Source organism: Cladosporium halotolerans (genome assembly GCF_011745625.1).
Source record: "Cladosporium halotolerans strain TM138-S3 chromosome Unknown Sca32, whole genome shotgun sequence".
Classification (NCBI taxonomy): domain Eukaryota; kingdom Fungi; phylum Ascomycota; class Dothideomycetes; order Cladosporiales; family Cladosporiaceae; genus Cladosporium; species Cladosporium halotolerans.
The window spans coordinates 26,568-41,148 of NW_027191483.1; the positions used below are offsets into that span (position 1 = coordinate 26,568).

Sequence of the window (14,581 nt, forward strand, 5' to 3'; positions counted from 1 at the left end):
TGATTGAACTTTACTAATCCAATTAGGAAAGAGTCATCTGCTTCGTTACAAGCGACCAGATCCCACCACTAGACTGTCCAAAGTCGCTGCGCCTTTATTGTTGCAGTGCCGCCCCGGTCTAAGCCCCAAATCCTTCAGCTCCGTGCCTGTCCCCGTGATGTTCGCGTCAGCCTCCTTTATAATATGTACCCTGGCATCAACAAAGTTTCTCCAAGGAAGCGTCTGAAGTTATCGAAAAGTCTCAATTACGGCAACGCTGCGCCCTGATGACCGAATTCACTGACAAAGAATTCATCGAACGCGTGAGAGCAGCTGCGGTCACCTGCGGAAGCCTAGAAAATCTGCCATCACCTCATCAAACTTACACAGGAAGTCCGATCGCCTCTTGGTTCAACGGCACTTCCAAGGAAATCCTCGATATCGAGCAGGTCCTCGCCCAAGCTCAACGGGACGAAGAAAGTGCGAGGCGGGCAGTCTGCGTCGTTGAGAACATCGACTGGCGCTGGATATGCGCAATCGGAAACGCATGGGCTGTTGAGCCTATATTCTTCGCCGAACATGGCGTCAGTCCACAAGGCGAAGACGCGTGGTCGACTTTGTTTCCCAAGCACCGCGATATAGCCATTAAGAAGGGTCCTTCCAAGCACAAGTATGTCGACGGCGTGTTTGAGCACCATCACCTGGCCAATGACCCAGCAGCATACGACAAGCTGAGCCGTGAGCTTGCGTCCTCCTCCTACCAACGCAGATGTTGGATACCACCATTTCGCTACTCGCCGTCCTGCTGCACGCGCCTGTCATATTGTCGCGTCAACGCCAATTTGTGTATGTGGACAACCAAAAGACTGATTTCCAGCATGATAAGCTAACAGATGCAGACCTTTTTCTCGTCGATCCACCTCCACAGCTCTCACATCATGACGTACATTTCTATACAATGAAGACAACACCTAGCATGCAATTGACCCGCATGAAGACGACATTGCGCGTTCAATGTGCTACAAGCCGTGGCGGTATCACGCTCCCTCAAGTACTGAAGCGACGTGTGTACAGCTTCCGTCAGACCATGTACGACGTGTTCAAGCACAGCTGGCACCTCAATGTCCTGTTCGACCAAGGTCTTGTTCGAGAACTGGCTATCAACCGTGGCGAACTGCTCCATCTCATGGCTGCATCTTTGCACCAGACAAATCTTAAAGCCATCGACCGAGAAATCAAAACTGTCAGTTTCCAGGAGCTCCGACGCCCCGACATGGCCACGAACGCAAAACTGCTAGACCTTCGGGAAGTCCTCTCAGAGCTTGCTACAGGAACGGCGGAGACAAGCAGATACGTTCCGAGACACGTGAAGCTGTTCTACGAAACTCTCTACGATCGCCAATCCGGCCTCAAAGATCATCTTGGCGTTCAGTCCCCGGTCGAGAAGTTGGCTGCCATCAAGCAAGAGGCCAGCGAACTCGAGAGATTCCTCATGGATAGTTTCCAGCTCTTGATGAGTTCTCTGAGCGCCATGGAGACGCAGACAGGAGCCGAGCGAACGCGAATCAGTATGGAGCAAGCGGCGCGGACTGCAAGGCTGACGCAGCTGGCCTTCATCTACGTCCCACTCACCTTCGTGACCGGCATATTCGGCATGAACATCAAGGAAATAGCGAACCAGAACCTTCCGTCTGGGTATGTTTCGTGACATTGGTTATAGTGGCCGCTGCGACTGCGGTGACTTTTGGTTGGTATGAGCTCTTAAACATGATGAAGCAACGACAGAGCTCGAGCGTTCAACACAAGACGAGAAAAATACATCAGCCCGTGCGTGGGAAACGCTGATGAGGAGAAGGCAGTTAATGAGACGGCCCTTGACCCAGTCGGGCCGGTGGCACATGGGGTTTCCTGGCCACGTTAATCGCATCAGGTCTTCATCTTTGTCCAGATTTGTTCTATGTTTTCGTATCTTCGTGAGATTGAGTGACCTTGCTTCGAACCACAATACTGTTGTCTGTCTCTCGAAGCGGAGTGTCTTTCTGTGGAAATGTCGTCGGATTTTGCTGTGTGCATGTGTCGCCGCCAGTTGCATTCCGACTTCACAGGTTGTCGACCCGCAGTGCAGTTTACGTGACGGATTTGCCATCTAGTCCCAGAGAAGACAATGTTAAATTGATACACAACGTGGTTATGCTGCTGGAGATTAAAGCCGCAAGGAAGTCGAGGGTCGCGCTAGCAACCGATGTTTGTTTTGCCGCCAAGCACTGGAGTCAACAACCAGACTTTCAAGTCAGCGCGACAGTGCAGTCTCGTCTTTGCGACGACCAGCGACCAACGATACCCCTCACGAACTCACGACAAAATGGCTGGATCCGGCGACCTTATCGACTTCAATGTCATCGAAGGTCACAAGGAAAACATCCAGGCTTTGCCCAGCGGCCGCTCCGCGAAAGCACTCGCGCAACTGTACTCCCCACCGCTCCTTGGGGCTAACCCCTCACCCTCATTAATCCAAGACGCAAACTCGAAAGAACGCCAGGCCTTCGAGAAAGAGCTTGGGCAAATTGACGAAGCCGACGACCCGCTGGATGTTTACGACCGCTACGTGAAATGGACTCTCGACGCATACCCTACGGCGCAAGCGACGCCGCAATCAGGCCTGCTGCCCCTGCTTGAGCGCGCAACAAAGACGTTCCAGTCGTCGACACATTACAAGAATGACCCTAGATATCTCAAGATCTGGCTACATTACATCAGACTCTTCTCAGATGCGCCTCGCGAAGTCTTCATCTTCCTGTCGCGCAACAACATCGGCGAGTCCCTCGCGCTTTACTACGAGGAATTCGCAGCATGGTTGGAGAACGCTGGAAGATGGAATCAGGCGGAAGAGGTGTATAAGATGGGGATGGAGAAGGAAGCCAGGCCAGTGGAGCGCCTGATCCGCAAATTCGGCGAGTTCGAGCGAAGAAAAGAGGCCAGACCAGAGGACTCGAACGAGCCCTCGAGTCCTGCTCTTCCCACAGTAAGGCCAGCTTTGGCCGCGAAGACCGACCCCTTCGCTTCTGCATCTCCGGCGCAGCCACAGCAAGCGAAGTCGACTGCCCCTAAGAAGGGCAAGTCGTCCAAGATGCAGATTTTCGCCGACGGAGACGACTCAGACAGGCCTAGTTCGGGCGCCAGCTCAAGAGGCTGGGACAACATTGGCTCTCTCGCCGAGCGCAAGAAGGAGAACACGCACGCGGCAAAGCCGATGGCGGGCGAGAAGCTGAAAGTCGGCAAGACCAACGGTGGTATGCAGAAGATGATGGTGTTTAAGGATGCAGTAAGTTGAACCTCCCCATCGCCGCACCTAGCGCGCATTTTATTTACAAACGCAGGACTAAGTTATCCCTCGTGTATGCAGTCATCAAAGAAATCGTTCCTACCCAAACATCTTGCAAAATCCACTACCGGTGAGATTGACAACTATCAATGCGTGAAGAATCCAAAGAACGGAAGACTCGAATGTGTGTTTGTGAACTTGGAGGCCGTATATCCCAGAGGATCGTCGTCTGAATATTCGTTTGAAGAGCTGCGAGCGAAACACAGGGGATGGACGGACAAGCAATGGTCGAGACAACGGGAAGAGACAGCACATAAATCGCAGCCCGAAGCGGCTCTCGACGTTGCGCTTGACAACGATTTAGAACAAAACGAGCCATCCGAGGCTCCCAGCAAAGGCTTTAAGATTCATCGAGACGAGCCCGAGCCTGAACCCGCGCCTAAGCAAAAGCAACGCGGCTTCAAGATTTTCGAAGATACTCCCACGGATGCTGGACCATCTGAGAAGTCACCACAGCAAGACGAGGTTTTCGTCGAAACATCATCCAAGACGCTTGCGCTGAATGACGAGAACGACGAAAACGCACCGCCATCTCAGCCGTCGGAAGCCGAGATCCGAAAGAAGATGCGACGAGAGGAGCGTGCAAACAGGACCCGGAAGATCCAGGTTATGGACGTCAAGCACATCAAGGGTGAGACGAAGACCATTCAACTCAACCTCGATTCACCGACAGGTCAGAAGCCCAAGCGGAAGAAGAATACCGACAAGGCCGAGCCGACTATGACAATCAACACGAAGGAGGCCATGGACGAGATTTATGGCATCTTCAACGCTCCTTTGCCTTCGCAAGGTAGCCAGTCGGAGAGTGAGTCAGAATCTTCCGATGACGACGACGAAGATGACTATACCACGGGCGACGAAAGCACGGCTACTGGCAAGCTCTCTGCTGCACACAGCGACTACGGAGACGAGACACGTAACGAGCTGCTTTCGCAGGCCCAAGCAGACGAGCCGGAAGACGATCGTACTGAGAACACTGGATGGTCTGATTTCACCACTAGCAAGCATGTGCCGAAGGAAGCCGAAGACCGCGACGACACAGCTGGATCTACAGCAGGCTTGGATTGGGAGCCACAGCAGGAAGACAAGAATCAGCCTGAGCTTCCTGACGAAGAGATGATCACGCCTGAAGAGGAGAACGTCCAGACACGAAGCATTCCTATCGCCTCGGAAGACTATGAGCCGCCTTCAGCTCAATTCCAGCAGATGTCGATGTTACCGAATCATCGCCTTCCGTTCATGACACCAATTGCAGAGCAGACAGAGTCGTCTTTGGGCACCATCACCGCAAGAGCTCAGAAAGATTACTTCAATGCGAAGACGCCTAGTAGGCAGGCTTCGGGTGCGGTTCCAGAGTCTGATGACGAAGACGACGAGCCTCCCAGCAGCCCTTTCCAGGAGGTGACTGTTGACCTGGCCGATGACAAGTTCAAAGTTCTGCAGCCCATTCGTACCAAGTCGACGAAGGGCAACATCTCGCTCGGAAAGGGAACAGCAGTTGCTCAGACCGAGGCGAAGACGGCAGAGCCATCTGCACAGGACGCCGTACAAAAGGGCCCGATTGTGCTGGAGCAGCAGTGCAATCCTATGGATCCGAATTTGCGCCAGACAATCTTGAGCCAGATGAAGCCGTCCCTGTCTACATTTGAGGGCTATCATGAGCACTCGGGTGTTGCATCTGGCCGAACATCTGAAATCAAGAAGTATATCAAGACTCTGTCGAAGACAGGCAAGAACAGCATGAATCCTGAAAAGACAGGACAGACTCTTGGACTGCCTCCAATGCTCCAATTTGAAGGCTCGAACGCGACTTACACTATTCAAAGGGAGCTCGGCGCAGGTACCTTTGCGCCCGTATACCTCGTTGAAAATAGCGAAGTCGTTCAGGCAATGAAGGAGGAAAACGAGGAGAACAGCCCTGCCGCTCGTGGTGTCGGCAAGCTTGCCCATCGAAAGCCATTCGAAGCCATCAAGATGGAGGAGCCGCTGTCCGCCTGGGAGTTCTTCATCCTACAGCAGTCACACCGCCGTCTCGGTGTCTCTCGCGCCGCAGAGAGCATCGTCCGCGCGCACGAAATGCACATGTTCCGCGACGAGTGCTTCCTCATTGAAGAGTACCGCAATCAAGGCACCCTGCTGGACCTCGTCAACATCGCCCGCGCTGACACCGCCAACTCCTCCGGCGGCGGCATGGACGAAGTGATGGCAATGTGGCTGACCGTCGAGCTCTTCCGCACCGTCGAAGCCCTGCACGCCAAGCAGATCATCCACGGCGACCTGAAGGGCGACAACGTGCTCGTCCGCTTCGACGACCCTGGCATGGAAACGGACTGGAACTCGACCTACTTCCCCAGCGGCGCGCACGGCTGGGCCAGCAAGGGCATCTGCCTCATCGACTTCGGCCGCGGCATCGACATGAAGCACTTCGTGCCGAATGTTGCCTTCATCGCGGACTGGAAGACGACGGAGGCGGATTGCGCGGAGATGCGCGAGCTGCGCCCTTGGACTTACCAGGTCGACTACCACGGCATGGCGGGCATCGTGCACAGCATGCTGTTCGGCAAATACATGGAGACGATCGCGGACCGCGGCGCCTCGCTTGGCCAGGGCGCGACGAAGACGTATCGCATTCGCGAGAACCTCAAGCGGTACTGGCAGGTGGAGATTTGGCAGGAGGTGTTTTCGTTGCTGCTAAATCCTCTCATGCACCTGGCTGGCGAGGAGGGAAAGAAGATGCCAGTGCTCAATGGTATGAGGGGTCTGAGGTTGAAGATGGAGGGCTGGCTGGAGGAGAACTGTGAGAGAGGTATGGGCCTCAAGGGCATGATCGGAAGGATGGAAGCTATCACTAGGGAAAAGAGGAAACGCGGTGGGAGAGCCTGATCCGCGTGGTTGAAGGGCATTTCGTACAGTCTGACTCTTGGAAGATTTGATGGCGTTCTGGATTGTTTATAATGGTAATACCCACTACGGACTCAGGTTGACGGAGGTAGTCAATTTCACAACTTAACAATGCATACCTTTAGTGCAACGCCTGTGATGCAAGCCAGCCCCACTTCTGCGATCCATGTCGATGTCACTCAGCTTCGAATCTAGACCGGATCATCCTCAACAACTGTCGATTGCCATAGATTTGAATTCAGGACCAGACAAAAGCAGACCAGCGAGGTTTTCCTTCACGAAGGCTCTTTAATCACAAAATAAGCAAGACAATGCCTACCACTATTCGCATCGCCCTGGACTGGACGCCCAACACAATCCACACCGGACTCTTCCTCGCAAAAGCACAGGGGCTCTACGAAGCAGCCGGTCTCGACGTGCAGCTGCTGGCCCCAGATGCCTCTTACACCAAGACACCAGCCAAACGGGTCGAAGCCGGCGAAGTAGACCTCGCCATCTGCCCTTCGGAGTCATGCATCGCGTACGCCGAGAACGGCAAGATGCAATTGCAAGCGATCTATGCCGTTCTCCAGCGTGATGCTTCCGCGATTGTTTCTACTAAACTTAGCCGCGCTGCTGAGCTGGGTGAGGGCAAGGTCTATGGGAGCTACAATGCTAGATATGAGGATGCGATCGTGAAGGAAATGGTGGCGAGAGATGGTGGTAAAGGAGACGGCGTCAAGATTGAAAGACAGCAAGGGAAGCTGAGCTTGTTTGATGCCGTTAAGCAGGGTGATGTTGATGCCACATGGGTGTTTGTGCCGTGGGAGGGCGTTGAGGCGGAGCTGGAGGGCACGCAGGCGAAGTACTTCCGCTTGGAAGACTACCAGATTCCGTACGGCTATTCACCTGTCATTGCGAGAAAGGCTGGCCCTGGCGGTTTGGATGAGAAGGCCCTGACAGCTTTCGTAACCGCGACACGAAAGGCTTATGCTTTGGCCGCTAAGGACGTGGATGCTGCCGTGCAAGCATTGAGGCCACATTGCCACCCTGAAAGGTCGGAGGAGTTCTTGAAGAAGAGCCAGTCAAGCATCAACGAGTACTATGGTGATGGAGATCAGATTGGTGCCATGAGCGAGCAGAAGTGGAAGACCTGGATTGGTTGGCTAGAGGAGCAAAAGATGCTGGCAAAGGGAACCGTTGAGACAACGGATCTCTTTACAAACGAGTTCCACGCCTGAGCCATTGATATCCGGGCTTTCTATGATCAATCGAAAATCGTCTTCCCAGTTTACCAAGGGTATTTCTTACGTTCTTCTTCTTCCAAGACTCCCCAGCGGGCCAAGGTCTCCACATCGGGCGAGTGCCCCATCGGCTCTCCCGCTTCTCCAACCTCTCTGCCCCCGCTCACTCCGCTCACTCCGCTCTTGTCACCTCCCACGCGTGCCACGAGAGCCGCAAGGGCGGCCGTCGCACGGACAATGCATTGTGAGTGCAGATCGTGACGATCTGCTTGGGTGGTTGGCGTACCTGATATAAGTGTCCCTTCTTCCCGCCTTTCCTTCAGTCTGGTCAGATTCCGTCTTATTGCAGTTCTGGTTCGGTGTCCATCCTGTCCCTCCGTAATCATGTATCTCTCCCTTCTTGGTCTGTTGACGCTTTGCACGGGTATATTGCCGTTGACTTTTGCGCAAAATTATTCAACTACCTTCACGAACCCGGTCCTTAACTCAGTCGGAGCCGATCCTTTCATTGTCAAAGATGGCGGATTCTACTACCTTACCTACACTACCGCTACTAACATTACGATTCTGAAGAGCACGAGCTTGACAGATTGGGACAATGCTGAAGTCAAGCTTGCCATTCGACCCTCCGGTGTGTCTTGAATCAAAATTGGATCGCATTGATCGTCGACTGATAAGAGCGACAGCGCAGCCAGCCATACTCTACGGACTTGTGGTATGTCCTTGCATCGACGTGATGGACTGAGACTTTTCCGAGCTAATGATCATTGAACAGGGCCCCAGAACTCCACAAGATCGATGATAAATGGTACATCATTTTCACCGGCGACCCAAACAATGGTACGCAATATTTGCCAGCGCACATCCATCGAGTGACGGAAGCTGACAGCAAATCAGACACGCCGCCACCTGAGATCGATGCCTTCTGCCCTTTCAACTGCCCAGCTGTGTATCACCGCATGTTCGTCCTGGAGGGAAGCACTAGCGATCCCTGGACCAGCAACTACACCATGAAAGCAGAGCTCGACACGTATGATCAGTTTGCGATTGACGGAACATACTTCCGCCACAGCACTGGGCTCTACCACGTTTATTCCTGCTGGTTCGTAACGACTTTGGTCATTTTACCATTTTCATCGCTGACTTATCCTTCCCAGGTACCACGCCTTCTCCTCTTGGCCAGCCAACCTGTGCATCACCAAGATGAGCGACCCCTGGACCGTGTCCTCCAACCTGACCGACAGACAAATCGTAAGCAGCACCTGACTCAACCCACAACCACACAACACTAACACCAGTCCGTAGATCTCCGCCCCTGAAAACGCCTGGGAACAAACTCCCTACGGCCGGCGCGAGAACTACCGCCTCGCCTCCAACGAAGGCCCGCAACAGCTCACCAACCCGCACACCGGCCAAGAATTCATCATCTACAGCGCCGCCCGCAGCGACAACAGGAACTACTGCCTCGGCCAACTCGAGCTCGTCGGCTCGGACCCGATGAACGCGCAGGACTGGAAGAAGCACAACGACGGCTGCGTCTTCTACCAGAACGCGCAGGAGGAGGCGTACGGCGTCGGCCACGCGAGCTTCACGACCAGCCCGGACGGCAGCGAGGACTGGATCGTCTACCACGGCATGAGGAATTACATGAGCGGGTGGGGCGCGCGGACGGTGCGCGCGCAGAAGTTCACGTGGAATGAGGACGGGTCGCCGAATTTCCCGCGTCCCGGGTATGGGCCGTACGAGGTGCCGAGTGGGCAGAATGCGAGCATGAAGATGTTTTGAGGAATTGGGTGAGGGAGGCTTTTTGATTCCGTGATAAGGGGCGCGGCGAAAGCGCGGAGACTTTGGTGTCTTCTAGCAACAAAAGCAGAGTATTTATCCATTCAATGATTCAGCATTCAGAAGGACAATTGGTCCACGTGCCGTCGAAGATCGAATGCCATCGTGCACCAAGCCAAGACACAGACAGGCCCACGTAGCCAGATGTTCGAAAAGGGTATCATGATAGAACATATTTGAGCTGCCCTAACTTTACTCACTAGGGACTGCCGAGACGAACTTCAAGGGAAATCTGGCCAAAGGGGCCACAGGTGACATGCCTGCCAGGACGTATGAGCCACGCAAACGCCAAAACATACCAACCTGCCATGCACCGCCGCTCTGAGAATATGTGTAGGGAATCGTAAAAGCGTACTTGGTCTGTGATCACGTCCGGGAAGATCCCGGCTGACCCTAGCTCAGAGTTGTGTTGAACTGCCAGTTCTCTGTATATAATTCAGTAATTGTTCCGGTGAGCTTAGAAAGATGAAAGACTTACCCTCTTTGAGGTTCTTTGCAGTATCGTCGAGCAAAATGATATGGCGCTGGTTGCAGTAGGCGGTCTTGTCCATCATTTGAACCTTGAGGCCAGCCAGCTGGTCCGGTTGCTTCTCGAACATCTGTCCACAAAGTCAGCATTGGGTACTTGCAGTCCGATTGCTACCGAGGCTGAAAGGTAAACATACCTCACTCAAGTTCTCGACAGCCATCTCCAGATCTTTCTGGTTGTCCTCAAAGATCTCTGTTTGGTTGTTGCGGGCGAGGTAGTAGGCAAAGGCGTAGGTCCACTTCAGCGTCTGGCGACATTGCTGCAGTGCTTTGCTCGCGCTTTCAAGGAATTGCACTTCAATCCAAGACATGTTTGAGGAGCTCTGCAGCAGGGTCATTTTTTTCTCCGTCTTATGGAAAATGTCCTTATCCAGCTTGGCACTCTGCTCGTGGTTGGCGTATCGGTTGTAGTAGTGCAAGTACCGCTCCAAGGACTGCCTAGATTTGGCCTGCGAGTCGCGAGCTTCGGTTCCTGACTTCTCTTCGTAGCGGTTACAGTTGTACCACGAAGTGCCGTGCTCAGACCATAGGCCCATACACTAAGGCTCAGATGTCAGCTAGGTTCACTACTTGAAGTGTGTTAGCGGACTTACCATCCAACAGAACTCGTTCCTGCACTTGCGGCACGTCATGTGGTTACAGCCACCATTCTTCTCAATTGTCGAACCGCACTTCGGGCACTCTTTTGTGTTCGCCGAAATCCAGTTGGCAGTCTCCGAATCATCCTCACACTTCTTGAGCCACTTCTTGACCAAGCTGCAGGGACACGGCTGGTGATCGGCCAGAGTACAGCCGAAGCAAAAGCCGTGTTTAGCGTCGCAAGTCACAGTCGGGACGATGCGATTGAGGTCGCGCTTCTTGACACCGCACTCCACAGCGTACACGCAGTTCGGCGCAGGACACCACTTAAGACTTTCCTTGTCGTCCACGTAGGTCCGCATGAGGAGTTCATGGTAACGGTCGGTCAAGTCGGGGGTGACCATGAGATCGAGCGACTTGGAATCCACGATGGAGTTGCAGCCATCGCCCGGGCACTTTATTCGCGCCGCTTCGCCCTCTTCTTTGATCTTTTGTGCCAGGTATTGTCGGTAGCAGTCTGTACAAAACCTATGCTCGCATTTCATCGCGAACGTCTCGAGCCCCGGGCCATCCTCGCAGCAGATGTCACACATGAAGTCGTCCTTGATTTCTATGCGGGGAGGGCTGGTTGTCATGTCCTGTCCAAGGCCTGCTTTACTCAACACTTCCTCCTGGTTGTCCATATACTGCTCAATCAAGCGTTCCTTGTTCCATCTGAAGTACCGCAGCAATATGGCAGTCGACTCTTTCGGCTGTTCAAGCAACCCCGCCACCTCATCCACCTGCTTATCCTGCTGATCCTGGATGTCCTGCGGGCTGTACACCGAAAAGTCGACCTCGAAATGCTTCTTCTTAGCCTTCAGGTCTTTCTCCTGTGTCTCAAACGCCGCATCGTCGCCGAAATCGTCGTCGATCTGAACATCAGAGTCGTCTGGGCCCGTGTTAGTCAGCCTGCTACCCCGCCACACGACACCCTTTCTCTGCCCCCAAGCAAGAACTCACCTCCTCCAAAACTGCTCCCGCCATCTTCGACGAAGCCGTCGCTACTAGCGACGCTGTTGAAGTCTTCGATGTCCGAGTCCATCTTGCCCTCGGTGCTGAGAGGCGTGGCCGGCAGGGCGGCTGCCTCGACCTGGTGGAGAGTCTTGCTGGCTTTGCGCTTGGGCTGACCGTCAGCCACCGGTGTAGTAGAGGATGCGGCGGACTGGGAATCCGCGGGCTCGCTGTGTTTGCGCTTCGGTGCGGCGCGTGGAGGCGTGGTGGGCGTGGGCGGCCTCCGCCTGCTGTGACGAAGGCGACAAGGGCTTGGGGGATCGGCGGTGGAGGATGCAGGCTTGGTGAGCAAGCCGTTTGGGACTGTCGGGAGTAGTTGGTCGTAGTAAGCAAGAATGGCGGTGTCCGAATCGTGGAGAGAGTCTTGTGATCGGTTCGGTCAGAAGTGCAAGGCTGGTCAGGGCCCTCGGGCGTCGCTGGCTGATGATGCAGGCCGCAGCATCATCGGCCGGGGTGGAGAGCGACGCCGGATCGGGTAAGACGGGCCCGTGCGCTCTGTTTTCACTTGCATGTGCCCAACTTTATCAAGCATGCGTAAGAACGAGATGAAACACTTGATTGGGTTTGGAAAATTGTCGTGGGAGCGACATATGTTCTATTTAGTAATTCAACTACTCATCATCGTCGTCGTTACTGTCGTCCTCTTCTTCGCTGCTTTCCTCTTCGCTATCGCCGCCCATGATCTCTTCCGTCTCCCGCTTGACCTCCACCAGCTCCGGGTTCGCTCCACTTCTCTCGTCTTCCAACCACTGTTCAAGCGCCTCGCTTTCAAACAGTTCCAGGCTGACCAGCGCATTGCAAACGTACAGAAGCACTTTACCGCCCTGCGGTCTGTGAACTAGATCTGCCTGGACGTAGAGCAGGAATTCGACGGACTCGGGGTTGTCCTCCTGATCTCTGTCCAGCACGGCACGCTCCACCAGAAGGCGATTAGGTCCAATGGTCTGAGAGACGGCCTTCTGTGGCGTGGCGCCAGACTCCACGAGTGAGGCGATGCGTTTCATGAGTGCCACACCGACCGCACGCCTCACTTGCTTGCCATCAGCGTTGCTGCTGAGAGTAAGGGCCTTGAGCTCCAGCTGGATACTATCCGGGCTATCGCCACGTTGTAGAGAGTCGAATATGCTGCCAGCGGCTTCGTGATGGAAATCTGCGGCGCTGCGGCGTGCTTCGGCTTCACCTGCGCTCTCTTCTGAGTTGATCGAGCCGAAGCTCTCAGTGCGGTGCGAACGGGGCTGAGAGTCGGTCTCAAAGTCAGAGTCGTCCTCGTCTTCCGAGTTGAGGGTAGAGATAGAGGCAGCATCGTCGTCGTCGCGGAGCTTGAGCTGAGGGATGAGCGTTTCGAAATCCTCCTCGTCGTCTGAGTCAGGCTCTTGGTTGAAGCCCTCGCCCCCCTTGCCGACAACCTTCGGATCCGCTGCACCCCTGACCAGCTCGTCATGCTCGTAGCCGCGCTTGCGCTTGAAGCGCGTGATTCTTCCAGTCCCTTGTACCGTAGTGTCATTCGCGATGACGGTGCCGAAAGATACAAGGGCACCCGGAGACACCTTGCAGTTCTTCCCAATAGATGCCTCGTTCGCCACAACCGCCCGCTCTATCACTGTGTCGTCGCCAATTCGAGCATCGTCCCAGATGTATGCGCCGTCGATCTTCACCCTTCTACCAATCACACATCGCCTTCCAATAACGCTGTTGGTCACCACGCTGCCGTCTCCAATGCTAGTCGCTTTGCCCAAAACCGTCTTCTTTTTAACGACAGCACTCCTCGCCAGAACGACACCTTCTTCGCGATACACTCCACTTTTGCCAACAGCATAGCTTTGCTGCCTGAGGAGGTTCGCGTCCGGGCTCAGCGGGTAAGACCACCTGCCGACAACATCTTTGCTCACTGCATCGTACATCTGTAAGCTCTTAACTCGCGCCGCGTAGCCCTCCGTCGCCACATGCGTGTGGATCGTCATGCCGTTCAGCTCGTGATCCTTCAGCGTGCCGTACAAGAAACCTCTGCGAGGCTGCTGCCAGTCGAAATTGTCGCTCCATTGGCTCAGCACTTCCGGAGAGCAGATATCAATACCACAGTCGATCAGATCCGCCCGGACCTCGAGCTCAGGGCAATCAGCCAGGATCTCGCCGTCAATGTTGAGCCTGGGGTGCGTCTGCCCAGGACGCATCTGCTCGTAATGCAGACACCTGTCTTTAGTCGGATCCACAACAAACACCGGACGGGTACCGTGCGCTTTCGTGCGGTGCTGGTCGCCCGCCTCGCGCAAGACCATTGTCATGATGGCGTTCTTGCTTTTCTCCCTGCGCTGCTTGTGCGCGCGGATCGCGTTCTCGATGCCCACGCTCGCGACGACATCGCCGTAGACGCAGACGAAATCGCCCGTCAGCATGCCCTTCTGGTCCATGTCGCGCATGGCGTCGCCGATGGAGTTGGAGGCGGAGGAGCGCACAATCTCGACGCTGAAAGGTGACGTGTCGCGTGTCCATTTGCTGGAGGCGACGTATTCCTCGACTTGCTCAGTGTGGTTGCCGGAGCAGATAAACACCTCCTCGACGCCGGCATTGGCTAGGAATTCGAGCGTATACTCGATGAGAGGCGTGTTGGCGAGCGGCAGCAGGCATCGTGGCTTTTCTAGCGTGAAAGGCTCGAACTTGGGCTCGAAGGAATCGGCTAGAACCTTTATAGGGAAGCGTGTTAGATCGGATGCATGTTGGGAGGCGTGGCTATATTGTTATGACGCATGACTCGATACTTTTTTTGCGCCTGGACGGAGGAAATGACATACAAGTGCCTGAAGAGGATCAGGGCGCTCTTCTTCACCAGAATTCTTGCCCTTGTCGGCGCCACCGCCCTTCTTGCCGGATTTGGGGGGCATCTTCGTGTATAAGTGGCGTGTGGTGTTGTTTGCCCGTACGGCTTTGGAGGGGAGATTTTGAGGGTGGCGGCGTGTGAGTCGAGCCCCCCGCGCTGATTGGGACGAGTCATGTGATTTCACTCCCACTCGCAAGTGCAGACACAGAGGCCGATACCTTTGTCGCTTGATTCACTATATTGCCAATCTCGAAAGGCTCCATCGTCGCTTTATGTGAC

The 14,581-nt window shown here is 54.6% G+C and overlaps 6 protein-coding genes across 6 annotated transcripts; 4 read left to right on the forward strand and 2 right to left on the reverse strand.

Annotated features, from left to right (window-relative positions):
• Positions 1-211: 211 nt before the first annotated feature.
• Positions 212-1,824, forward strand: WHR41_07455 (uncharacterized protein; the record flags this gene model as incomplete). The annotated part of the gene is made up of 3 exons (XM_069376060.1): positions 212-825; positions 879-1,674; positions 1,791-1,824. The coding sequence occupies exons 1-3, from the start codon at positions 267-269 to the stop codon at positions 1,822-1,824; spliced, it is 1,389 nt and encodes a 462-aa protein (XP_069226819.1). The 5' UTR covers positions 212-266.
• A 442-nt stretch (positions 1,825-2,266) lies between these two features.
• On the forward strand, positions 2,267-6,244 carry WHR41_07456 (uncharacterized protein; the record flags this gene model as incomplete). Its single annotated transcript, XM_069376061.1, has 2 exons — positions 2,267-3,301; positions 3,383-6,244. The coding sequence occupies exons 1-2, from the start codon at positions 2,342-2,344 to the stop codon at positions 6,242-6,244; spliced, it is 3,822 nt and encodes a 1,273-aa protein (XP_069226820.1). The 5' UTR covers positions 2,267-2,341.
• A 329-nt stretch (positions 6,245-6,573) lies between these two features.
• WHR41_07457 (uncharacterized protein) lies at positions 6,574-7,482 on the forward strand (the record flags this gene model as incomplete). The annotated part of the gene is made up of 1 exon (XM_069376062.1): positions 6,574-7,482. The coding sequence occupies one exon, from the start codon at positions 6,574-6,576 to the stop codon at positions 7,480-7,482; it is 909 nt and encodes a 302-aa protein (XP_069226821.1).
• Positions 7,483-7,562: 80 nt separating this feature from the next.
• On the forward strand, positions 7,563-9,398 carry WHR41_07458 (uncharacterized protein). Its single transcript, XM_069376063.1, has 6 exons — positions 7,563-8,116; positions 8,172-8,200; positions 8,261-8,325; positions 8,383-8,587; positions 8,643-8,736; positions 8,791-9,398. The coding sequence occupies exons 1-6, from the start codon at positions 8,084-8,086 to the stop codon at positions 9,268-9,270; spliced, it is 906 nt and encodes a 301-aa protein (XP_069226822.1). The 5' UTR covers positions 7,563-8,083; the 3' UTR covers positions 9,271-9,398.
• A 74-nt stretch (positions 9,399-9,472) lies between these two features.
• WHR41_07459 (uncharacterized protein) lies at positions 9,473-11,873 on the reverse strand. Its single transcript, XM_069376064.1, has 6 exons — positions 11,437-11,873; positions 10,449-11,365; positions 9,993-10,394; positions 9,806-9,926; positions 9,683-9,752; positions 9,473-9,587 (listed from the first exon to the last, which is right to left on the reverse strand). The coding sequence occupies exons 1-5, from the start codon at positions 11,516-11,518 to the stop codon at positions 9,721-9,723; spliced, it is 1,554 nt and encodes a 517-aa protein (XP_069226823.1). The 5' UTR covers positions 11,519-11,873; the 3' UTR covers positions 9,473-9,587; positions 9,683-9,720.
• A 168-nt stretch (positions 11,874-12,041) lies between these two features.
• On the reverse strand, positions 12,042-14,581 carry WHR41_07460 (uncharacterized protein). Its single transcript, XM_069376065.1, has 2 exons — positions 14,277-14,581; positions 12,042-14,168 (listed from the first exon to the last, which is right to left on the reverse strand). The coding sequence occupies exons 1-2, from the start codon at positions 14,364-14,366 to the stop codon at positions 12,099-12,101; spliced, it is 2,160 nt and encodes a 719-aa protein (XP_069226876.1). The 5' UTR covers positions 14,367-14,581; the 3' UTR covers positions 12,042-12,098.

Bases quoted from the DNA above. Each gene is read 5' to 3' on its own strand.
- WHR41_07458 (XM_069376063.1), top strand. From the start codon at position 8,084: ATGCTGAAGTCAAGCTTGCCATTCGACCCTCCG. The intron at 8,117-8,171 runs GTGTGTCTTGAA...TAAGAGCGACAG, and splicing joins GCTTGCCATTCGACCCTCCG to CGCAGCCAGCCATACTCTAC. The intron at 8,201-8,260 runs GTATGTCCTTGC...ATCATTGAACAG, and splicing joins CCATACTCTACGGACTTGTG to GGCCCCAGAACTCCACAAGA.
- WHR41_07460 (XM_069376065.1), bottom strand. From the start codon at position 14,366: ATGCCCCCCAAATCCGGCAAGAAGGGCGGTGGCGCCGACAAGGGCAAG. The intron at 14,169-14,276 runs GTATGTCATTTC...TTCCCTATAAAG, and splicing joins CTGATCCTCTTCAGGCACTT to GTTCTAGCCGATTCCTTCGA.
- WHR41_07459 (XM_069376064.1), bottom strand. From the start codon at position 11,518: ATGGACTCGGACATCGAAGACTTCAACAGCGTCGCTAGTAGCGACGGC. The intron at 9,927-9,992 runs GTATGTTTACCT...CTTTGTGGACAG, and splicing joins CTGTCGAGAACTTGAGTGAG to ATGTTCGAGAAGCAACCGGA. The intron at 9,753-9,805 runs GTAAGTCTTTCA...AATTATATACAG, and splicing joins TGCAAAGAACCTCAAAGAGG to AGAACTGGCAGTTCAACACA.